The sequence below is a fragment of the Garra rufa genome, chromosome 3 (assembly GCF_049309525.1).
Source record: "Garra rufa chromosome 3, GarRuf1.0, whole genome shotgun sequence".
NCBI classification, from domain to species: Eukaryota; Metazoa; Chordata; class Actinopteri; order Cypriniformes; family Cyprinidae; genus Garra; species Garra rufa.
This window is the reverse complement of record NC_133363.1, coordinates 38995385-39022016: the sequence shown is the minus strand read 5'-3', so window position 1 is coordinate 39022016 and position 26632 is coordinate 38995385. Positions and strand designations below refer to the sequence as shown.

The following is a 26632-nucleotide window of genomic DNA, read 5'->3' as shown; positions in this document are numbered from 1 at the left end:
CGTGCATTCGCTCCATGCAAGCGAACGATGTTTGGAGTGTGTTAAATGTGACTGTTCCAGTGTTTGCTGCAGCCAACAAGCCGGTTCTGTCGCCCGCTTGCCTGCACACAAAGGTTGTTTTCACGGCTACCCAGATAAACCCCCAATAGAGTGTATTTTCTGGAGTCCCGGCCACGGCCGATGGTGTTTCACGTGTAGTCAAAAATGCCCACTCCTCCAGTGCTCATTTCTACACACAAGCACAACCTGTCATACAGACCCTGCGAACATAAAATCGGCTCAGATCGATTGCGCTTCACAGTGCCCACAGACATCACATTATGCACGTCAAAAGGTTTCTGTACAAACGAAACTAACGTGTATGCAGGCGAACGGTGTTTGCAGTGTGTTAAATGTGCCTGTTGCGACACAACCACATACACACACAGACATAATAGTTCCCGCTATCAGCGTGCCCCACGCCCCGAATGTCACGAGCACGTCTCTGGTGCCACAGCATACCGAAACCACTCCGTTAATGAAAGAACGGAGCGCGCTTCGTATTCAGCCTCTAGCTATTCATGCAAACGCATTGGAAAAGCTTCCAGGGGTCTCGAAATGGGTGCTGGACATTATAAAAGGAGGCTATTCGCTACAGTTTCACCGACGTCCGCGCCGCTATACAGCGCGCGTCGAGACCACAATGCAGACAGAAGCAGCACACCTGCTTCGAGCCGAAGTGGCGAAACTATTGAGCAAAGGGGTCATAGAGCCCCTTTCTCAAGCTCAAAGCGAAGGGAGGCTGTACAGCAGATATTTCCTGGTACCGAAAAAAGACGGGGGTCACAGACCCATATTAGATCTAAGGCAACTGAACAAAGCGTTGGTGAAGCGTCGGTTCAGGATGCTCACGACCAGAAAAATCCTCGCGCAAGTTCGCCAAGGAGACTGGTTCGTGTCAGTGGATCTGAAAGACGCGTATTTTCAAGTACAGATAGCGTCACGTCACAGGCGATCTTTGAGACTCGCCTTCGAGGGCCAGGCATATCAGTACACAGTCCTGCCGTTCGGTTTGTCCCAGGCACCCCGTACATTACGAAGTGCATGGACTCAGCGCTCGTTCCTCTCAGACTGAAAGGCGTGCGCATACTGAACTATTTGGACGATTGGCTGATTCTAGCGCAGTCTCGCTCAGTGCTTGTACAGCATACGACCATGTTACTCGATCACCTCGAGAATTTGGGTCTCAGAGTCAATTGGGCGAAGAGCTCACTATCCCCCAGTCAGAAAACTTCCTTCCTGGGCACAGAATTGGACTCGCTGTCAATGATAGCGCGGCTGTCATCACAGCGCGCAGCAGACATTCAGCGCACAGCGGGCTCGTTCCGCTGCGGCGCGTCTGTCCCGCTCAAAAAATTTCAGAAAATGCTGGTCTCATGGCCTCAGCGTCATCAGTTCTGCAGCTGGGTCTGCTATGTATGCGTCCACTGCAGTTCTGGCTGAAAGCGCGCGTCCCGCGTCAAGCGTGGGCGCCCGGTCGGCTTCGTATCACGGTCAATCAGTAATGTGTCACAGCCCTGAATCCGTGGAGAGCAATCGACTGGTACCAGTTAGGTGTAAGCCTGGGGACTTCCTCGAGAATAAAAGTGGTGTCTACGGACGCGTCCACCTCGGGATGGGGGGCTCTGCTCGAGGGTAGACCGTCTTTTGGCCAGTGGTCAGAACGGGAAAAGCTCCTGCATATCAACTGCCTCGAAATGTTGGCAGTACAGAACGCGCTGATGCGCTTCTGTCCCCAAATAAAAGGAAACCATGTATTAGTCCGCTCGGACAACATGTCAGTGGTTTCCTATATAAATCGCCAGGGCGGTCTCAGGTCCAAAAACCTATACAGACTTGCAGAACGCCGCCTGGTATGGGCTCAGCGCAACCTGCGCTCGCTGAAAGCAGCGCATGTGCCGGGGCTTCTAAACATAGGGCCAGACAGACTGTCCAGGAACAATGTTCCAGCAGGCGAATGGTCTCTACACCCACAGACAGTACAACTACTGTGGAAGAAATTCGGCAGAGCGGAAGTAGACCTGTTTGCGTCTCCGAACAACGCTCACTGTCTGGAATTTTGCTCAAAAAGCAGAGACGCGCTGGCCCACGAATGGCCCCGCCGTCATCTCTATGCTTTTCCCCCCGTCTCTCTCCTACCTCAGGTGATAGAGAGGGTCAGCGAAAAAGGATGTTCAATACTGCTGATAACGCCGTTTTGGGAAAACCAGCCCTGGTTCCCAGCGCTGATGCAGCTGACGAGCACTGTCCCGTGGCCGATACCAGTGAGGAGAGTCCTTCTCTCTCAGGCCAGCGGCTCGATTTGGCATCCTCACCCAGAGCTGTGGTCCCTTCATGTCTGGGCCACCAGCGAATATATGATGAACTCCCTAAAGGAGTATTAGGCTAAACACGATCACGCAGGCTAGAGCCCCGTCTACGAGACGGCTCTATTCCTCAAAATGGTCAGTGTTTTCGGGCTGGTGCGCAGCTCGCGGCTCGTCACCCACTAACTGTGGTGTGATGGAGGTGCTTTCCTTTCTACAAGAGCTGCTGGACAAGGGCAGAACCCCGTCCACGCTCAAAGTCTATGTGGCGGCCATAACAGCGTTCTCGAGCACAACGCTAGGTCAGTCAATAGGAAGGAACGATTTAGTTATTCGCTTCCTGAGGGGAGCTAGAAGACTAAATCCCCCCAGACCTCCCACAGTCCCCGTATGGGACCTTTCTGTGGTACTAGAGGCCATGAAAGGTGGACCATTCGAGCCTCTGCAGACTATTGATTTGAAATACCTGTCTCTTAAGACCGTGTTTCTGCTGGCTCTCGCTTCAGTGAAGCGCATAGGGGATTTGCACGCACTCTCTGTGAGCGCGACGTGCATGGAATTTGGACCTAATGACTCTAAAGTCATACTCAAACACAAACATGGTTACGTTCCAAAATCACTCAACACACCGTTTAGGGCACAGGTCATCGCGCTGTCAGCCCTACCGGTCAATGATGAGGAAACGGACGCGAGCCTCCTATGCCCAGTCAGGGCATTACGAGCTTACGTGTCTCGCTCGTCTGCTTTTAGACAGACAGAGCAGCTTTTTGTTTCGTTTTACGGGCGTCCCAAGGGACTGGCCGCGTCGAAACAGAGCTTATCCAGATGGATAGTTGATGCTATTGCGTTGGCATATGCTTCCAAGGGCATGCAGTGCCCGCTAGGTGTCAGAGCACATTCCACGAGGGGCGTGGCCGAGTGGGATTGCCTTGCAAGATATTTGTACGGCGGCGGGCTGGGCCTCTCCGTCTACATTTATAAGGTTTTACAACCTGGAGGTTCCCGCCTTACAGGCCAGATTGCTGTCAGTCTAGATGTTCAGTGTTGTCTGACCTGATGTTATCAGCTCGGAATGCTGCGTCTACTGAGCACAGCTCTAGGGTCGACAGTGAAAGTGATAGCACAAGATGTGTCTGAGCAAACTGTGTGAAGACCCTTATTTTTACGTCAGCTCAGGCCGTAACCCCGCCCTGTATGTACGTTTACTTAGCGTCTGAGTGACGCTGCACTATGTGGAAGAGTGCGGCATTGCCCCTCCCTCTTCCCCGGACTCCCTGTGAGTTCCATAGGTGATTATGAACTGTATGAACCCCGGGCTTTCGCCCTTGGGTCTTTGGTGTCAGATCTCACGATGCACGGCGTTTTACACTGGGTCCCCTAGCGTAAGATACTTCTTACGCAGTACTCGTTCCCTCTTGTAAGAGAACGTACTCGGTTACTAACGTAACCTCGGTTCTCTCTAGAGAGGGAACGAGTACTGCGTATCTTGCCGTGCATGCGCACGCTCTGGTTGCTTTGATGATGAAAAACCAGATAATAGCTGCCTATGAGCGATATTTATAGGTCTAGACCACGCCCTTTTAGGCGGGAAGCTACGAAAAGGGCGCGAAGCGACGCAAAGGGCGCGAAATGCCCCCATTGGATCTGGCGTCGCGTCAGGCCTCGCTCTAATAGGCTGCTGCAGTTGCCGCAGAGCAGCCAATAGGCGCGCAAGCTGTTTCGCCTATGTCTGTATGCTGCTGCAACGCGCTTTACATTATTTCAAAATTAAGGATAATTTTTGGCTTCAATATCTCGCAGAAAAGGATTTTCCCCTAGCGTAAGATACTTCTTACGCAGTACTCGTTCCCTCTCTAGAGAGAACCGAGGTTACGTTAGTAACCGAGTACGTTTTCATGTAGTTGATCATTGTATTTTTTTGCAAAGCAGTCTATTTTTATGTGCCGTGTGATGGTGCAATGTTTATATTTCAATGTATTGTGTGTTTTGTCTTTCTGTGTTCTCATAGGCTAGCTGCTTTCAGACATGCTTTCTGTACATTTACACCAGGACCAATCAAGCCTAAGGAATACTTCAATAGCCAAAATCAAAGTACTTGAAGTCTAAAGAAACGCATGGTAGTCTAAGCGTTTTAGATGTCCCCGATAGCCCAGGCTACTATTCATCTTCCCTGCCAGTGCGTCAGAATACATGCAGGCCAGGGAAAGAAACAAACATGAATCTCTTTAATAATAGCAATACAAAGACTTTTTTTTTTTTCCTGTGGGACGGGAGAAGACACAAAATCAATGCATCTCTATTATCGTGCGGGAATAAATTCTTAGAGTTTTGCGGGTGCGGGCGGGAGTGAAACACACACGTTGCGGGAGCGGGCGGTAATGGTCAGAAATTCGGCGAGCGGGATGAAGAAAACAGTCCCGCGCAGGGCTCTACTGCAAATACTTACAACGCAACCAAATACAGAAAAGTGCTGCAAATACTCACGACACAACTAAATACAGAAATGCACTGCAAATACTCATCACACAATCAAATACAGAAACGTGCAACAAATACTCAAAACACAACCAAATACAGAAACGTGCAACAAATACTCAAAACACAACCAAATACAGAAAGGTGCTGCAAATACTCACTACACAATCAAATGCAGAAACATGCTGCAAATACTCACAAACAACAAAATACAGAAACATGCTGCAAATACTCACAAAAACTAAATACAGAAATGCACTGCAAATACTTAAAACAACTAAATACAGAAATGTGCTGCAAATACCACACAATCAAATACAGAAATGTACAGCAAATACTCACAACACAACCGAATTCAAAAGCGTGCTGCAAACTCACAACACAACCAAATACAGAAATTTACTGCAAATACTCGCAACACAATAAATGAAAAAATAAACAAAAGTGCAGACATTGATAAGCATGTCCCAGCCATGTTTGTCACTTGTTGTGTTTCCTTTAAACTTTTCCAATGTGGTATGTGCATTTTGCAGCGAGTTTCTGTATTTGGTTTTGTTGCAAAAATTGCCAGCGTGGTCCTTTTGTTTCAGTGTTTTGTGAGTATTTGCAGCCAATGTGTTGTCAAACTGATGAGGTTTTCTTAATTTGCTGGTACTTTTTCTATTTGCCTGTTTTTTTTTTTTTTCATTTGCAGCGCATTGAGCTCTCTTGGCCGTCATAGCTTGGGTGAGGGCAGAATGACAGAAGTTTAATTTTTGAGTGAAAGCCTTTTCATTTTATATTTACAGGCCGGCAAGTTGGACCAGGCAGCCCTTGCAGGGAGAAGCTTGAGAAGACCATCATTTTATTCACCAAAGTTGTAAGTCTAAAAGTTCAGTCAGTTAGAGGGCAAAGGAAATAATATGAGCACTTAAACTTGAGATGTTGTGGGCGGAGCTGTACTTCTGAACTGTGGTTTAATGTCGCCTTTTATTCTCTCTACTAGTTGCTGGACTTCCTGGAATATCACCCGTGGCCTTTCATCCCTCTCATTCAGCGTTCGCTGGAGTTCGCGGTCAGCTACGTGTTCACCGAGGCTGGCGAGGGAGTTGTTTTCGAGCGTTTTATTGTACAGTGCATGAACCTCATCAAGATGATCGTCAAAAACGATGCCTACAAACCTGCCAAGAACGTTGAAGGTAGGCAGCGTAATGACTTTGGCATGGAGTGCCTCCATTTTAAAGTTCTAGCTCATTCGAATAGGAAATGGATAACGGGCTTTAAACACATCAAGGGCATTTCTGAGTTGGTAGAGGGCAAGAGTGAATCGATGAGATGTTTCATAATGAAATCTGGCTGTTCAGTCATGACTGAGGTTCCCTAGATAGAGATTGAAGTAAACTGATATAAAAATGCCTCCCGTTTCAATGTTTTATTGCCTTACTAATGGACTGTAGGAGCACATGAGACGTTTTATTGAAAGATCTAATATCTTGAACGTTTCTATATGCATAATTGTATATTAAAGTGATGTTGCAATATGCATTACAGACAGTAAGCCAGAGAGCCTGGAGGCACATAAAATTAAGACTGCATTCTTTACGCACCAAACGCTGACGGAGATTGGCAGGAGACTGGTATCCAAATACTTTTTGCTGACAGAGGAAGAGCTGACCATGTGGGAAGAAGACCCAGAGAGTTTTGGTAAATGTGAATTATTAACTCAATAACATATCTAAGGTTGTGGAAGTTTTTGTTTGTATTTTTCTGGGATGTTTGCCATTTGTAATCAGGAAGGCAGTAGAGATGAGGAGTATAATTGATAAACAACACAGAATCTCGAATCCCAGATGAGAGCCACAGCTGTATTTGACAGGAGCATGTGTGCTAACTGCTAGGTCACAAAAAAATACGTACATACACATTTGAGGTCAAAAGTTTATATACACCTTTCAGAATCTGAAAAATGTAAATTATTTTACCAAAATAAGAAGGATCATACAAAATGCTGGTTATTTTTATTTAGTACTGAAGTGAATAAAATATTTTGCATAAAAGAAGTTTACATATAGTCCACTAAAGAAAATAATAGTTGACTTTGATTTTGAATATCAGGTTTACTTATTTTGTCTTCTTGGGAACATACATACTTTCTGTAGCTTAGGAAGGGCACTACTAAATAATAAAAATGTTAAAATTTTTGGCAAATTAAGAAAAATATACACATCTTCATTGTGTTCAAAAGTTTACACCCTTGGCTCTTAATACATTGTTTTTCCTTCTGAAGCATCAGTGACCATTTACACCTACTGTCAGGCTGTCAAAAAAATAAAAACTTTGCATTTGAATTTTAGGTGTGCTTTAAAGAGGGCAGTCTTATCAGTGGTGCACAAGTTGCGATGACAATAATTGTCATTGCATTATGTTTTTATTAGCTTATCCAATTGAAGCCAATTGATGCGGCTCTGCTGCGTTGTTCATTACAAATATTGCGGAAAATGAGAACATCAATGCGGAGAACATCTTGTTTACATCAAAACTGAAATAGAACGCATAATTTTGCACATTTTCTAGAGGGACATCTATCACCGTTGCACTTGCATGTTGCATGTTTAGAAAGCCATGTAAAATAATTCAAGTTCAACTTTGAAAAAAAACATATCTCAAGACTTTATGGCATTTTTTCTCCCATCCAGATGCATCTCATGTTTTTACATGAAAAAAGTACTGTGACTGTGCGTGATTGGCTTTCGGTCCTTTGTATTAAACGATGCATACATGATGCTGTTTTGTTTATAGCTGTTAAGGTTTATAAACATTATTTTAAACATTGTGCACTTTTTTCATGGATATTCATGTTATTTTATTGCTTTGAATAAACATGTATTAGTAATGTTTTGCTCGATGCGCATCTTGTGGCCTCAGGAGAAAAGCCAAAAGCTTTTTTCAGCCCAACTGAAATTATGCATTTTTGACTAATTTAAATTTAGTTTTTAAATTTAGTTTTGACAGCCCTAACCTACTGTAGTAGTTGCATATGAGTCCCTCAGTTGTCCTCGGTGTGAAAAGATGGATCTTAAAATCATACAGTCATTGTTGGGAAAGTGCACAAAAATGCTGAAAAAAAAACAAACAAATAATTTGTGGGACCTGAAGGATTTTTCTGAAGAATAGTGGGTAGTTTAACTATTCAGGACAAACAAGGGACTCATGGGGAAAAAAAATAAATAATAATAACCTAGGGCTGGACCAGAATATTCGAATATTCGTTCGGTGGGTTGGCATTCGATTTTAAATTTTGAGATTCGAATATTCTTTTTTTTCATACACCTTGCATCCCCCGCAAAACGGTTCTCATTCACGCTTAAATGAATGAAGAAGATCAGACTGCTGCGCCACTAACACAGAGACAACAAAAAAAAATAAAAAATGAGAGAGGGATTGAGCAATATTTTAGAACTATTTTTTAAAATTTGAGAGACACTACTAAAGTACAGTCGGGCCCACTTGAATGGTGGAAGCAAAACTAGGGCTGTGACTGTCGCAATGACAACGGCGCCCCGCGTTTAAATGCACGCAGTAGGCTAAAGCTGACCGCAAAGCCCCAGCAAAAATAATTACCATGAATGTTTCGGGGGAAAAAGTAAGGAGATATTCAAATTATTTATTAATAAACTAGTATTTGACACAAAGATAAAGTTGACGATCCTGACTCGCCACCTGCTCACTGGACACGCCTTTGATGCCTAAATACATATTTATGGGTTAGGCCTGTAGCTAATGAAAGAGTTTTGTTTTTGATTTGACTTATTTAAATTATTTTTTTACAGTTCTGGATGATATAATACTCTTACCTTTATGAGCCAAAAATGAAGTTTCACATCGCACCAGCGCCTCCATGTTCTGCAAAGGGCGCTTCAGCTTTACTCTCCGCACAAACGATTGGATATGAGCCTAATAGCACACATTTATCTAGGTTAAACGATTCAACTAATATTGTGATATGCTATAATATTGTCATATGATAAGTTTTTTATATCTATGGATTTTAATTTAAATAGTTATGACTTGAGAAGACTAAATTGATCTCTCTAAATTGATCTCGCTTGGTCGTTACTTTAAAAAAAAACTAAAACTTGAATTTAACTAATAAAAAGTGTTCCAAATATATTTCTAAATTAACTTTATAACCGAAATAAACAAAAATAAATGTAATCACTTTGCTATTAAAAACAGCAGCTGTGTAATGGGGAAGTGAAAGAGAAAAAAAGACCGGTTTCAGTTGGACTCGGGCCAGTAACGAGGTTTTAGGAATTTTTGCAACGAATGTTTGTTGAATAGCCTATTTAACATTCTTATTTAGGCTAGTTTCATATTTAAATGTATTATTTCTTTGATTTATTTTAGCGTTTTGTAGGCTGCTTGTTCACCGACGGAAGTGCTCAAATAAACACACACGTTTGTTAATAATGTTTGAGCCTTTGGGTTTCAAAATAATATACATATGTATTTTATATATTATAGGCCTATATACACAAACGTTATATATAATGTATATTTATTTATAAATAATATATATATATATATATATATATATATATATATATATATATATATATAAACACCGCGCCCTTTTTTTCGGTTTTCTTTTATTTAAATACGGTGTCTGTAATTACTGTGCTGCTAATTTCTGATTTAGGAGTGATTTGTTTGTTAAAATATGTTAGGCTACCTATTTAAAAGTATTGCTCTTAACAGACCTGTGTGTTTTGTATCACTAGCGCAGTGTCCGTTCTCGAAGCATGTAAGCTCTGCCTGCGTGATGGGCGCTTCCAACTTGCAATGTTCTATTACAATTTATTAATTCTGAACGTGTGGTGTGTCCATATTGCACCAAAATTCAACACTGCACTCCTTTGGGTCCACAGCAAAAATCAATTGAATGAACTGTTCTCCACACAATAAAAATGCAAACCGACAGACACACACACAGAAATTTCTGCCTTTATTAGAGAGAAGAATATATTTAGCCCCTCCCTCCGAAGCTTCGAAATATTCAGTGTTGATTACTACCGAAGCTTCGAAGCTCAAAAAATGGTATTCGGACCAGCCCTAAAAAAACCCGAGCTTTGGATCATTTAGGTAGCGACACAGTATTAAGAATCAAGTGTATAGTGTAAGTGTAACTTTTGAAAAGGGTCATTTTTATACATTCAGCTATATTTTCCCTTGTGGACTATATATAAATGTCTTTTATGTGAAATATCTTATTCAGGTCAGTGCTAAATAAAAATAACATAAATTTTGTATCTGTCTTATTTTGGTATGTAGGGTATGTAAAGTTTTGACCCCAACTGTATATATGTGTGTGTATATACAGATATACAGTCATGGCCAAAAGTTTTGAGAATTACATAAATATTGGAAATTGGAAAAGTTGCTGCTTAAGTTTTTATAATAGCAATCTGCATATACTCCAGAATGTTATGAAGAGTGATCAGATGAATTGCATAGTCCTTCTTTGCCATGAAAATTAACTTAATCCTGAAAAAAACTTTCCACTGCATTTCATTGTTGTCATTAAAGGACCTGCTGAGATCATTTCAGTAATCGTCTTGTTAACTCAGGTGAGAATGTTGACGAGCACAAGGCTGGAGATCATTATGTCAGGCTGATTGGGTTAGAATGGCAGACTTGACATGTTAAAAGGAGGGTGATGCTTGAAATCATTGTTCTTCCATTGTTAACCATGGTGACCTGCAAAGAAACGCGTGCAGCCATCATTGCGTTGCATAAAAATGGCTTCACAGGCAAGGATATTGTGGCTACTAGGATTGCACCTAAATTAACAATTTATAAGATCATCAAGAACTTCAAGGAAAGAGGTTCAATGCGGGATCGGAGTGCCACCAGTGCAGAGCTTGCTCAGGAATGGCAGCAGGCAGGTGTGAGCGCATCTGCACGCACAGTGAGGCAAAGATTTTGGAAGATGGCCTGGTGTCAAGAAGGGCAGCAAAGAAGCCACTTCTCTCCAAAAAAAAAACATCAGGGACAGATTGATCTTCTGCAAAAAGTATGGCGAATGGACTGCTGAGGACTGGGGCAAAGTCATATTCTCCGATGAAGCCTCTTTCCGATTGTTTGGGGCATCTGGAAAAAGGCTTGTCTGGAGAAGAAAAGGTGAGCGCTACCATCAGTCCTGTGTCATGCCAACAGTAAAGCATCCTGAGACCATTCATGTGTGGGGTTGCTTCTCATCCAAGGGAGTGGGCTCACTCATAATTTTGCCCCAAAACACAGCCATGAATAAAGAATGGCACCAAAACACCCTCCAACAGCAACTTCTTCCAACAATCCAACAACAGTTTGGTGAAGAACAATGCATTTTCCAGCACGATGGAGCACCGTGCCATAAGGCAAAAGTGATAACTAAGTGGCTCAGGGACCAAAACGTTGAAATTTTGGGTCCATGGCCTGGAAACTCCCCAGATCTTAATCCCATAGAGAACTTGTGGTCAATCTTCAAGAGGCGGGTGGACAAACAAAAACCCACTAATTCTGACAAACTCCAAGAAGTGAGTATGAAAGAATGGGTTGCTATCAGTCAGGATTTGGCCCAGAAGTTGATTGAGAGCATGCCCAGTCGAATTGCAGAGGTCCTGAAAAAGAAGAGCCAACACTGCAAATACTGACTCTTTGCATAAATGTCATGTAATTGTCGATAAAAGCCTTTGAAACGTATGAAGTGCTTGTAATTATATTTCAGTACATCACAGAAACAACTGAAACAAAGATCTAAAAGCAGTTTAGCAGCAAACTTTGTGAAAACTAATATTTGTGCCATTCTCAAAACTTTTGGCCACGACTGTAAATATATTCTTATAATTGTCTAATTTGTTGCAATGTCATGTACTTCCGACCTTAATTCACTCAAATATTGAAAACTGCCATTCTAAAATCCCACAGGATGTCCTTTTCTACATTTCAAATCAACAGACTGAACAAACTTTCAGGTGTTCATTAATGATGACCATATATGGCTCAACCTGTCAAAAGGAATAGGACAGCATAACCTGAACACATGAATTAGTGAGGTGAAAGTAGCCATGACAACAGATGTACTACTCATGAACTTGAAGTCAAGAAGCTGCCCTTTCCTGTCAGTTAACCGAGCCCTGCGTTGTGTTACACCCAGAGATGCTGAACTGTACCTGCCGTGGTAATTTAACACATGTAATTCCTTTCGAGGAAAGGGGCTTCGCAAAGTACAGTTGGCCATAATTTAAAGTCTCTTGGTGTACTTTGCTGGTGTCATTTTGTAATCCTATATTGCCATGGTTCAGTGATTTGTTTCTGCCGTTGGGAATGCCAGAAATGGTGATTGGTCCTAAGGTCCTGCTGTCAAGGCAGCGTAATTGCGATTAATTCAGTGACTCAGCAGCAGACGGAATTGTTCTGGCCTGTTGATGACCAACCCTTAGGAACATAAGGTGACTAGAGATGATCGAGGAGGTGATATTATCACTTTTAATGACCCGCTCTTTGATTGGATCATGGCTAGAGAGACTCTTGCCATATCTGTGGGGTGCAACAACCAGTATATGGTTTCTAAGAAAGGCTGCCTGAATGTTAGAAGTTGTGAAGGTTGGAAGAATAGTTATTCGCTGACTCTCATTTCTTTGTGCAGTCTTTTTTTTCTTTCTTTTTTTTTCTTAAATGGGACATAAAAGATGTTATTCGAAGAATTTCCTTTCTACTCTTGTCAGTATAATGAAAATGAATGAGAACTGTGACTATCAAGCTGCAAAATAAAAACAATGCACTGGGAAAGAATCATAAAAATGGTCAGTTTATGAGAGAAATTCTGCTCAATGAATCAATAATTCATTCGCAATGGTTAAAGGGATACAGTAGTTCACCCAAAAATAAAAATTCTGTTGTTCCAAACCGAGAAGACCTTTGTTCATTTTAAGGTTCTAGGGCTATGCAATTAATCGAAATTCGGCTTCGATTTAGTTTTCTGTTTCAAACGATCATGAAAATGCTGTAATTGAGATGAAACGATTATTGTGCCCCATTCGGCCCCCTAACCAGTGGTGCGATTCCGCATGCAAATCAGCAAATTTATGTAACGTGACTTTCATAAAACGGCGCGATTGATTTATTAATGTTTCTTTGATGTTTTCTTTAATAGTGTGTAGGAACACTTGTGCTGTTCTGTATATGCACTCAGAGACTGAGCAGAACAGGGACATGTAAAGTTATCTTTTAGCTCAAGGTGCGCGCCTACACGGTCATATATCGTGCTTAATATTAATAAAACTTAAAAATACAAAGGGAAGAATCACTCACTGCTCTTGAATGAAGGACTTTAATAAAAAACAGATTGTTTTATTTTACATTCAAATAATTACATTTAATTTATGTAGTATTGTTAGACTACTTGAGACTTGCATAAAAGTATTCAGTATTTCTTTTTTTAAAAAAGCTTTTTTTTTTTTTTTACTTTTATTGAGCAAAGAATCCTGAAAAAAGTATCACAGGTTTGAAAAAAAATATTAAGCAGCACAACCAGTGTTTCCAGCACTGATAATAAATCAGCATATTATGATTTTTGAAGGATCATGTGACACTGAAGACTGGATTAATGATTGTGAAAATGTAACTTTAATTACAGATATAAATTAAATTGTAATGTATATTAAACATTGTTTTACATGATAATATTTCACAATATTGCATTTTTTTTAAATTCTGGTAAATGCTTTTTCTATTAATCCTTTTTTTTTATGTAATATTAGTATTAGAACGATTACATTAAGTAATACATTTCTAGCACAGTTTCTTCAAGTTAACTTTAATTTAAACTGCTTGCAGTGAAGACCTTTAAGTTTCTGTTTGTATATATGACAACGTTTTTCTCAAAGGAAACAGTAAAATGCTCATGAAGTGACTCTTAGGGCAGTTCTAGAGATTGTTTTTGTGTTCATGTACTAATATATTGATGCAGCAAAGGCTAAAAAAACCCTGCGAGCGTCACATGTGCTTTAGTATGTATGTAGTAAACAAAACCTTGCATCTGCGCCATTCATTCCCACATTTTGTGGTTTAATATTCACAGACACTAATCTATATTGCATTTTGATTTAGTTGTACTGACCTATTTTTGATTTATTCGTCCAAGTTTTGTCAAATTCCGTGACATTCCGCATTATACAGTAAATAAAATTTTTATGACTGGTTTTAACGATTCCCTATGCGTTTTCTGCATCACCGAAATTATAGAGCCCTGGGGGGTGTTCCATAAAACAAGTTTACCAAATAACCCAGGCTTATTTCAGTTATCGTACTCTCGTAAGCATGAATAAAGTTGTTGTTTTTGTTGTCTTTGCGCACAAAAAGTATTCTTGCTGCTTCGTAACATTACGATTGAACCACTGATGTCACATGGACTATTTTAATGATGTCCTTAGTACCTTTCTGGGATGTGAACGTTTCAGTTGTGTTGCTGTCTATGCAGGGTCAGAAAGCTCTCTGATTTCATCAGAGATATCCTAATGTGTGAATGAACAAAGTTCTTACGGGTTTGGAACAACATCAAGGTGAGTAATTAATGACAGAATTTTCATTTTTAGGTGAACTGTCTGTTTAACAGCCTATTGGAGGGAAAGATCTGTGAATGATGACTTTTCTGTCACAAAGTACTGTAATATTTTGCATGAGTACAGTGATTTTGCTTTTTGAAGCTTGACAGCCTCAGTCTTCCTTCAGTCCCATTATATTAAACAGAGTGGACAGGACATTCTTCAACAAAGTTGTAGTGCCATGAAGATGAATAACCTGCTGAATTTTTTACTTTTGGGTGAACTCTCACTTTAAAGTGCATGATATATGTTGTGACAAATTGTGTTTAACATTTGTTTCACTCTTCAGCTGTGGAGGAGACAGGCGGTGACTCCTGGAAGTATAGTTTGCGGGTAAGTAACCTCTCTTTCCACGAAATTCAGTTTGACTGATTTTATAATTAAAGTAATGTTTGATGCTGCTTTTTTGCATATGGAACATTTCCATTAAACAGCACCTTACAGAAAGATGCATGCCAAGGTCAGCGGAAGTGTCAGTGAATGCAAAGCGACTGAGTTAAAAGGAATCACGGGTCTGTCTCATTTCTGTGGAATTTACATAGGGGGGCCGTGACTCTACAGGGTCATTTGTTACTGGCCTCATGCGACTTGATTTGCATTACATCTGGCTGCCTACTTAATGTGGCTTTTATGTCCTGGCTTTAAAATGACATTGGCTGACTAAACTTATAACCTCAAGTGAGAGTAGCGTTTTACATCACATTCGTCATTTAGTTGGTTAAAGAGACGCTGCTTTGAAATCATTTCACCTTCAGGCAATTTCGAAAGTGAATGTCTTAATTATGTATTGGGCTTAAATGGTGCTTCTTGTCCTCTGAGTGCAAATATTTAGAAGCAATGTTAATGTTGCACATCAGTTCAAAGCAGTGGATCTCAACGTATTAGTTGCAACCCGAAAATGTGTCGCATTTGTGTTAACAGGAAAAAAAACAGTGCTTAATGTAAATAATAATTAGCAATTAACCATATAATTAGGCCTAGCAAAGGCTTAATTAAAAAAATAAAGTCAAAAGCCCTTTGTATAATCAAATAACAATATTTTTTGTAATACTTGTAATAATTATTAATAACAAAAATATTAAACAAAATATAAAAATACTAGAGAAAAATAGTAAATAGTGCTATGGTAATGTTTTACATTATTATTACAATTGTAAAATTATAATATTAATATTTATGAATGAACAGTTTGCCAAAAAAATCGTATAATTATTACCAATAACTATAATTATGGATTTATAACTAGTAATAACAGGGTTTCCGCGGGGTCTTAAAAAGTCTAAAATTTAAAAATCAAAATTTTAGGCCTTAAAAAGTCTTAAATTCGCTGTTCTAGGTCTTAAATAATTTTACACAGGTCTTATTTTTCCGATGTCCATGTAACGCTACCTCTAAAGCTCATTTAAATTCTCTTTTTGTTGTTTCCGTGGTGTTGTAGTTCTTTATTTCACTATTCCAAATATAATTTGCTGTATTTAAACTACAAATGAGACCAGCATGCAATAGCCAATCAGCTTTCTGTTATTGGCGCGAGTCTCTCTCGGATTGTACCGCAGAAGTAAAATGGATTTAACTTTTTAGCTATGGGGAAGTGCAAGTTTAGCGATACTTAGCTTGAAAAAACTGAATATAGGGCTTGGCTAAGGCCAGTTGCTAACAACTGTAGATTTTTTTTCTCCCTCTGTGGAAGTTACTGCGTCTTCAGACAGAATCGCAGTAGCAGAATACAGGTCGAACTACCCTTTTCTGTATACAATGTTCTCAATAATAATAATAAATATAGGTCGAGCTAGCTGACCGCCAGCCTTCGAGATACTTTTAAAATGTTTTTTTTTACTTGCCCGACCGAACAAACCGTCTGATTAAAACTGAAGTGACAAAAACAACTAGCGAAGCATCGAAAGGCAAGAAAGAGGGACGTTCTAAAACGCTTAACGTGAAAAACGCTTAACGTGGCTTAACGTACGTAAAAAACGACCAGGAAACCCCAAATTTCTGTCAAACCTTACTTGTAACAAACACTAACTACTGTCAAAAGAACGAGCCCTTATTCCACAGATAAAGTGAATAATATCACGTTAAGCGTTTTCTCCCCCATAGAAGCCCATTATAAGGAAACAGCTTAACGTGGTTTAACTTACCTCAACAGCGACCTGGGAAGACCAAACTCCTGTTAAATTTTACTTATAATAAATACTTGCTGCTGTCAAAAGAACGAGCTCTTATTCAGCATATAAAGTAATCGCTCCCCTAGTCCATTACAAAAAAAACGCTTTAACGTGGCTTAACGTATTTTAACAACGACTGGGGAAAACCAAACTTCTGTCAAATATTACTTATAATAAGTACTTGCTGCTGTCAAAAGAATGAGATCTCATTCAGCATATAAAGTAAATAATATCACGTTTAGTGTGTTTAAAAGTATGCCTCCACACCCAACATTTCTAATTTATATATTTATAAATCAATAAATGTATTTAAAACATTAATCTCACTTTTAATTTTGCAGTGTAAATTATGTAATCTCACTGCTAACAGCCATTTAGAATTTACTGATAAATTCATAAAATAAATTTCAAAGGTAATGCATAGCCTACATTTCAAAAGTAAAAAAAAAAAAAGGCCTTTATAAAGGTAAATCAAATATGCAGATTTAAGATGTAAAAGCTGATAGAGCACTGATGAAAATATTGCTTCAGAATTTTTTTTTTTACATCAGATATTTCTAGTGGTACTGTTATGGGAATATTTTGTGTGGAATAGTATCTGCTGATATGAAAAGTTCACTGTATATCGTAGTAATAAATTTAATTTATGACAGCCATGAAATTCTGTTTACTTTTTACATTAAACACATTAAATATTACATATATGCATGTAATATAATATCTATTTCCATTACAGGTTTAGGTCTTAAATTTCATATAAGGTGGTATTAAAAAGGTCTTAAAAAGTCTTAAATTTCACTTGTTCATATCTGCAGAAACCCTGAATAAATAATTCTGCTTATTATTGTTAATAAATAAAATATTAAACTAAATAGAAGAATACAAAAAAAAAGAAAAAGTAAGTAGTGCTATGGTAATGTTTTACAGTATTAATAATAATAATAATAATAATGACAAATTATAATATTTTTTTTGACCAATTTGGCTTATTACTAATTATTACTAATAATTCAAATGACTAATTCAGTTACCAATAACTAATAGTAATTATAATTTTTAAACAAATAAAATATTAAACAAAACAGAAAAATACTAAAGAAATAATAGTAAATAATAATAATAATAATAAACAATAGTAAATAATGCTATGGTAATGTTTCTCAGTATTATTATTATTATTATTATTATTATTATTATTATTATTATTATTATTATTTTTGTTGTTGTTGTTGTTATTATTATTATTATTATTATTATTATTATTATTATTATTATTAATAATAATAATAATAATAATAATGTCCTTGAGTGCCCTGAAAGTTGTCAATAAATAAAATGTAGTAGTAGTAGTAGTAGTAGTAGTAGTAGTAGTAGTAGTAATAATAATTATAATAATTATAATGTGTTTATTTGATATTACAACTGTAGTAGTAGTAATAATAATAATAATTATAATAATTATAATGTGTTTATTTGATATTACAACTGTAGTAGTAGTAATAATAATAATAATAATAATAATAATAATATAATTAGTCCGAATAAAACTATAAGAATAATAACTATATTATTAATTTAATATTAAAATACTAAGGAAATACTAAAAAAGAAATAAATAGTAAATGGTGCTATGGCAATGTTTTTCAGTATTATTGTTATTATTATTATTATTATTATTATTATTATTATTACTATTTTCATCAGCGTTAATAATAATAATAATAACAACAACAATAATAATAATAATAATAATAATAATGTTCTAGAGTGCCCTGAAAGGTGCCTATAAATAAAATGTAGTAGTTGTAGTAATAATAATAATAATAATAATAATAATAATAATAATAATAATGTATTTATTTGATATTACAACTATAAAATGATAATTTACAGTTATAATAATATTATAAATTAAATGAAAATAAAGTATTAAAATATTAAAGAAATACTAAAGAAAAATAATAATGTATAATAATATTATACATAATAATGTATTTATATTATTATTATTAATATTTATGACTGAAAAATGTATATAATTATTGCTAATTATAATTATAATTATATAATTATATATATATAATTATTTATTACTAATAATATTAATAAATTATTAAAATTATTAATTATTATTAATAAATAAAATATTAAACAAATAAAAAAATACTAAAGAAAAATTAACAATAGTGAATAGTGTTATGGTAATGTTTCACAATATTATTATTATTATTTTTATAATTATTCATGTGTTTATTGAAAATTACGACTATGAAATGATAAAGACTGAACAATTTGGCCAGAAAAAGCTTATTACTTATAATTATTACTAATAATTATAATTACTAATTTATTACTAATAAAAGATAATCATACTTATAATTATTATTAATAATTAAAAAAAATCAAAGAATACTCAAAAAAAAATAAAAAAATAAACTATTGGTTTTTTTTTGGGTTTTTTTATTTCATGCTGTCAGTTCTTTATTTTGACCGAAAAATGCATGGAGGCCTCAGAGGTTCTCTCTTGCTGACGGAGGTAGGGTTATAAGTGCTTCTCATTACAGGATTGGAAGGATGGTTGGCGTTCCCAATGCAATTATAAGCGACCCAAACTCAGAGCAGATGTAGAGATGAGTTGGTGTAGAGTGGCATTTACTGTGATCCGAGGCACTCCGAGACTGAAAACACTCCATCATCAGCTGCTGTGCTACACCACACTCTGAATCATTCAATGCATATATTGAATTAATTAAATCGCAACCTTTTCGATTTAATAATAGCACTAAGCCATACCATGATTTTGGTTTTAATCATGCAGCCCTATTTGACAGAAGCTAAAGCTTTGTAGTCTTTCAAAACGCCGGGTCCTGAATAAAGTCTTTTCTCTTGTGATCATCCAGGTACCTGCCCTTATTGATTCAGTTCTGAACTGTATTGACTATGTCAGATTTCCTGAAGGCATAGAACGTATGATTTGACATGTGTGGTGATTGTTGAGCTTGGCACACTTTGCAAAGGTGTGATATTTGACCTCCTTGATTCCCCTGGGAGGTCAGTGTCCCAGCCTGTAATAATAGATGCTGAAGGCCACCGAGTCAGGTCTCGCACCTCTGACCCCTCCTTCAATGCAAACTATTGATTGTGTTGGCAAGAGTGATGGATATCATGGAAAACCCGATGGTTTTCTTTTTATGTGTTTGTGTTGGTGGGCAAATGTTTGTTTAAATGTTGTTCCTGTATCGAATGCTTCCTCATACCCGTGTCACATCCAGTACTCTTTGTTTTACTCAATATCTTTACAGCCCTGCACTGAAGTGCTTTTCTTGGACATTTTCCACAACTACAGTCAAACCTTGACACCGGTACTTCTAGAGATGGTGCAGAATCTTCAAGGTTGGTTTTATTTGATGTGTTGATAAATATTACATAGACTCTATTGAGGAATGAAAATTGTATCAAATTAAATGAATCAGTTCTTTTAGGACTTTTAGAATAATTTGACATAAGTGTGTAAAAAATAAAAGGCTAGTTTGTGGTTATTTTCTTCATTTATTTACAGAATCTGCAAATTGTTAATTATATTACCAAAATAAGAGGGATCATACAAAATGCATGTTATTTTTTATTTAGTTCTGACCTGAATATGATATTTCACATAAAGCCATTTACATATAGTCCACAAGAGAAAATAATAGTTGAATTTATAAAAATGACCCTGTTCAAAAGTTTACACACACACTTGATTCTTAATACTGTGTTGTTACCTGATTGACATCTGAATTAATGCATCGTTTTTCCTTCTGAAGCATCAGTAAGTGTTTGAACCTTCTGTAATAGTTGCATATGAGTCCCTCAGTTGTCCTCAGTGTGAAAAGATGAATCTCAAAATCATACAGTCATTGTTGGAAAGGGTTCAAATACCAAAAAATGCTGAAAAAACCAAGAATTTGTGGGACCTTAAGATTTTTTCTTAAGAACACCAGACAGTTTAACTATTCAGGACAAACAAAGGGACTCAAGAACAACTATCACTAAACAAAACAAAAAAAAAAAACAGCTGTTGATCATTCAGGCAACAGCACAGTATTAAGAATGAAGTGTATGTAAACTTTTGAACAGGGACATTTTTATGAATTCAACTATTATTTTGTCTTGTGGACTATATGTAAACATCCTTTATGTGAAATGTCTTATTTAGGTCAGTACTAAATAAAAAATAACATGAATGTTCAATGATTGCGTTTATTTTGGTAAAACAATTACCATTTTGTAGATTCTGCAAGGTGTATGTAAACTTTTGACCACAACCTGTATGTATTGTGAATCTTTAACCACATTGTAAAAAGTGAACAGTTGGATCAAAAATTGCTTCTATTACTTCAACACCTAAAAAAATGTTTTTTTTTTTTAGCTTAATTCATGATAAGGGTAAAAAATTAAGTTGAAAAAAGTTGCTTTTCTTAAGTATTTGAGTATAAGTTGCTCCAACTGTTTACTCTTTACAGTGCATTGTTTTCCATAAACAGTTTTATTTAATCTTTTTTTTATTATTTAGTTATTTATTTGTTTTATTTATTTATTGATAGATAAATATGTAAGTGATTAGTGAGTTCCAACCTTAACTAATTTACCGCTGAACAGCTTTAAAGGAGTAGTTCACTTTCAAAACAGAAAATTACAGATAATGTACTCACCCCCTTGTCATTCAATATGTTTATGTCTTTCTTTCTTCAGTCGTAAGGAAATTGTTTTTTGAGGAAAACATTCAGGATTTCTCTCCATATAATGGACTTCTATGGTGCCCCCGAATTTGAACTTCCAAAATGCAGCTTCAAATGGCTCTAAACATTCACAGCTGAGGAAAGAAGAGTCTTATCTAGAAAACGATTGGTCATTTTCTAAAAAAAAAAAAAAGACAATTTATATACTTTTTAACCTCAAATGCTTGTCTTGTCTAGCTCCGTGTGTACTCTGTGTAGAGATCGAAAAGTATATAAATTGTAAATGTTTTTAGAAAATAACCGATCGTTTCGCTAGATAAGACCCTTCTTCCACAGCTGGGTTCATTTAGAGCCCTTTGAAGCTGCATTTAAACTGCATTTTGGAAGTTCAAACTCGGGGGCACCATAGAAGTCCATTATATGGAGAGAAATCCTGAAATGTTTTCCTCAAAAAAAAAATCTTTAAAACTGAAGAAAGCAAAACACGAACATCTTGGATGACAATGGGGTGAGTACATTATCTGTAAATTTTTGTTCTGAAAGTGAACTATTCCTTTAAGGATGGTTACTTACTCACCTTCATGTCGCTCCAAACCTGTAACACCTTCGTTAATCTTCAGAACACAAATTAAGATATTTTTGATGAAATCCGAGAGCATTCTGACCCTGCATAGACATCAATGCAACTACCACGTTCAAGAAATTGTTGAATGAAGTCGTTGTTTTTGTAGCTTTATAAAATTTTGATTGAACCACTAATGTCACATGGACTATTTTATCGCTGTTCCTACTACCTTTCTGGGCCTTGAACGTGTCAGTTGCGTTGCTGTCTATGCAGGGTCCGAAAGCTCTTGGATTTCATCAAATATATCTTAATTTGTGTTCTGAAGATGAACAAAGGTCTTAGGGGTTTGGAACGACATGATGGTGACTAATTAATAACAGAATTTTTATATTTGGGTGAACTATCCTTTTAAACAGGGTTATTGGTTTGTTTCTCAGTCTTATCAATCTGGTTAGGCTGTTCTGTTTTAAAGGTTGTAGCATGGCTTTAACCAGCTAGACCACCTTAAACCAGTTTTGGTTTTTCCTGGTTTGCTGCTTTTTTTTCCAGCAGGGGTAGATTCATTATGCTTTATTAAATAGAAAAAGTGAGCATTTTCATGCATGACCCCAGGCTTTCAAGGACAGTGATTGAATTAGACAAGTCAAAGCTTTTAATGTGCTGATTAAAGTCTCGCTGATCAAACAAAGCTCACTGGTTAAATGAACTGTCATTAAGTTGTGATAATGAGAGAAATGTCTCATCTGGAGCAGGAGCAGTTAAGTAAGAATTTTTTTATTTATTTATTTTTTTTAACCGGAAGTTCATATCTGCAGGTCCCTTTTTATCTAGTAATTAACACGCTAGTTTCTTACATCAAATATTTTGAAAAGCCACTCATGTGCTACAAAAGGCCAGCGCTGAAAATGTGCCCGGATGCCACGTGTTTTATACTTTCAGAGAACCTCTTTTTGAACTGTTTCAACATGGAAGTACTGTCATTTCTGGCTTCCGGCTGACATTAGCTTAGAGAGGCTGGGTTGACACCAAATGACACATGCCATGCCATCAGTTCTTCAAAGCGCTTTTTGTTTCCAAATGAGGGATTTTCTCTTCCGTTTTTTTGTGAGGAAAAGCTGATAAAGTCATCTGGGGTTTTACTTCAGATGTGGACTTTTTGATTGTAGCCTTGCAGGGCAAATGTCACCTTTATAAAGCACACCCTGCTAAGTTAAAGCAGCTCCACCGCTAGTGCTACGCTTAGAGCAACGTGTAGCAATTAAGCTCGCACTTTCAGCCAAATATAAGGACCGTCTGACAAGCGTTACGCTCTCATTGCTTTTGATCTGGCTCGCTAATTAATTAGTGAATGACTCAAATGAGCTTTCCGTGTAAATTAGTTGATTAAATTAGGACGATGTTCTTGTAGACATTCATAAGGACCCTGGCATGAAATTTGAGTTTAGTAAGTGCTATTTTTTGTAAATGTGTCATTACGGTGTGAAGTCAATATCATTATAAAAGCACACATTTAGATGATGATTCTGATAATGACCCCTCAGTTAATTTCCTAGTGGTGTCATTGTCTTTTTCTCTTGAGTGTTTCTTGTCTTCTAATTATACATGGACAATAAGGAGCGTCGCCCCCTTCATTGTCGCTTTGGGATGGCTAATTGTGATTGGCTTGGGGAAATGGGATGAAAGTTTTAGTTGCTTATGTTATTTTATTACACGCTCTGCCACTTTTACTACTGTTTGCAAAGTGCTTGTTTGCAAAGTGGTTAGGTCACAATTATTACAGGTGTGTGAATGTGCTAAATGTTCCCAACAGGCCTAATGCACATTGTGTGCAGACTGTGAGGAAACAAAATATTTTAAAAATTAAAAATGATATGTCTGCTTTCTCTCTCTCAGGCCCCAGTAATGTGGAAGACCCAGTGCAGATGCTCATGAAGGATGCAGGTACCATCATGCATTGCTATTTACCCGTACATACACCCACCACCTTTGTCTTCTTTCATACAGTCCAAATGTCTGAGACTAAAAATCTGGCTCAGATCTAATTTAAAAATGTAAATAGCCAAAACTATTTATTAAAGCCAAATATGAATCTCATTAAGTTAGTGTTTAAGCATTTTTCATTTATTTTTTACAAAGTGATAACTCAAGAGTTTTCTTTTAATAGTTAACTTTTAACTATTTAAATTTTTCACATCATCAGTCATCAAAGCTCAGTAAATATTGTCACAGACAGATTTGCTTTAAATTTCACCAAGCAAAAAAATCCCTCATATCATGTTTTCATGCCATTTTACAGTGCCTTGTGAAATTATTCATACCCCTTCATTTTTTTCACATTTTGTTATGTTGCTGCCGTATGTTAAACTACTTTAAATTACTTTTTTCCCATATCAATCTGCACTCCCTACTCCATAATGGCAAAGCAAAAAATAGGTTTTTAACATTTGTGCAAATTTATTAAAAATAAAAACTGAAAAGATCCTGTTGCATAAGTATTCATACCCTTTTCTGGGACACTCGAAATTTAGCTCAGGAGCATTCATATTGCTTCTAGATGTAACTACACTTCGAGTGGAGTTAAACTGTGGCAAATTCATTTGAATAAGTATGATTTAGAAAGGCACACACCTCTCAGAAAAGGTCTAACAGCTGAAAATGCATATCAGAGCAAAAACTTGAGGTCAAGATAACTGCCTGTAGAGATCAGTGACAGACTTGCGTTAAGGCAATGATCTAGGGAAGAGTTCGGAAAAAAAACCTGCTGCATTGCAGGTTCACAGAAGCATTATCCATAATGGAAGACAGTGTTTCCCACAGGTTTGAAGGCAATGTGTGGTAGTCAGCCCGGGGGGCTGCGGGGGGGTGGTAGCGGATGCAGATGAGAAGAACGATTGGATAGGGATACGATTGGATCCCCTAAAGGGATTTCCTAATTCCTAAAGGTTAATAATTAAAAAAAAACTGTTAATAATTAGTTAAACAGAACTTTATTACATTAATTTAACACCATATACAACAGCCTACTTGCTGCACAGTCTGCAACTTTTGTTAGGGCACCTTATTTTGAGACATATTATTGATATTTAACAAATCTATTTCTTTCTCTCCCTGACCTTGTCTTTCTGCTTGAGCAGCACTAGTTGAAACCTGAAAATATTGTAAACAATAACATAACTAATTACACTGGTCGGACTAAGCTCTGTTTCAGACTGATACCTCCGGTTCAGGATGGTCCTCATCCTCATCACGTGCCTTTTTCAGTCGCGGAAAATACTTTTCAATACTCATCTGGATTGAAGCTGCAAACATTTAGTGTAAGAGTAAAGAAATGACATAATTTATAATACGTTTATTTGATTCACAGCTGCTACATATAGTGTTTTGACCTCGACAATCCAACTAGGCTAGCCTACATTTTACCGCAAACTTGCGACTAGTTAACTTTCTAAAGAAGGCGCAATCGCGTTTGCTAAGGGTCGGGACTTACAGTGACATCAACACACTGAAACTATTGTATTCAGAATATAAAATATTTTATAGCACTTTTTAATCTGTGATTGTGTGTTAAAAGTGTTCACGAGATACCAACCTTTTGCCAGCCGTCTTCTCTCCACAGATGATCCAGACAGATGTGGTGTGCACGGAGGGGAGGGGCTGTGTGCGCGTGTGCGTTTGAGGGAGAGACGCGTGAGTGACCAAGTGCACCTGTCTGCAGCCTGCAGATCGAGGCGGGGCTGAATCTGGGGTGGGGCTGCACGTGTCGCCCCGCCCACATGCCTTCTCATTGGTTGTAGGTAAATTAATGACGTCGCGCAACATCCCTCCCACAACTCATCTCATTGGTTTGTGAAATGGATTGACGTCGCTGCCACGATAAACAGGAAATGCAGTTGGAAACTATACTTATGAATTATACGTTTTATATAAACGCTGAATCCTTTGCTTATTTATTCAGCTTTCAGATGTGTACAAATCTCAATTAAAAACGTACGCTTATGACTGGTTTGTGGTCCAAGGTTACATACATTTACAAGCAAGACATCTTTCCGCTGTTTAGTTATCCCATTTCTGGCAATCCGTGACTATAAATCAAAATGTTAACCAGTGGTGTTTATTTACAGCTTTTTTGATTATTGTCTTAATTGTTAATAAGATACATAAATGTGGAAAATTCTCAGCAAGAGTGTCCACTATTAAATTAATAAATAGAAAAGGATTGTTAAACATCAGAGTTTATAAATACAAACATTTATGACACATGAATGAATTATGACGACACATAAATGAATTTCACTGTTATTTAAGATAATAATGTTCACAGTTATTTCTGATTCTCCCTCCCAGTCTAATGACACGCGAAACAGCAGTCTGGGTCCTCTGTGCTCAAATACGTTAATTTCTCTAAGAAATTGAAATAATACCCTATAACAATCTGTTGACCCTTCCCGAAGTATATCTACTAAATTGAAACATATTTTAATTTCTTCTAATTTCGCTATTAATTGACCATATCGGATTACTTGTTTAGTCAAGTCAGCTAAGGCATTTCTGGTCAACTGTACTGTGCCGTAATATGAGCGTACTTTGTTCATTTTCTCTACATAATGCACTCACAATCGAAGAAAAGTGTTGTTTGTCCAAGAGGACCAAATGTCCATGCATACCGTTTCAAGAATGACAAATGCCAGTTTAAAAAAAATAGGCGAGTAAATCGGCTAAATGTGCGCGATACATT

General features: G+C 37.3%; 1 protein-coding gene across 1 annotated transcript in view; it reads left to right on the top strand.

The window, feature by feature from the left end:
- Window positions 1-26632, top strand: part of ipo11 (importin 11) — a 229992-nt gene that overhangs the window by 117695 nt on the left and 85665 nt on the right. Inside the window, exons 9-16 of the mRNA XM_073836609.1 lie at window positions 5609-5679; window positions 5806-5998; window positions 6351-6503; window positions 14733-14776; window positions 19914-20004; window positions 23791-23838; window positions 23997-23999; window positions 25779-25813. Of these exons, the coding sequence (XP_073692710.1) occupies window positions 5609-5679; window positions 5806-5998; window positions 6351-6503; window positions 14733-14776; window positions 19914-20004; window positions 23791-23838; window positions 23997-23999; window positions 25779-25813 (638 nt within the window). The remainder of the gene's footprint in view (window positions 1-5608; window positions 5680-5805; window positions 5999-6350; window positions 6504-14732; window positions 14777-19913; window positions 20005-23790; window positions 23839-23996; window positions 24000-25778; window positions 25814-26632) is intronic.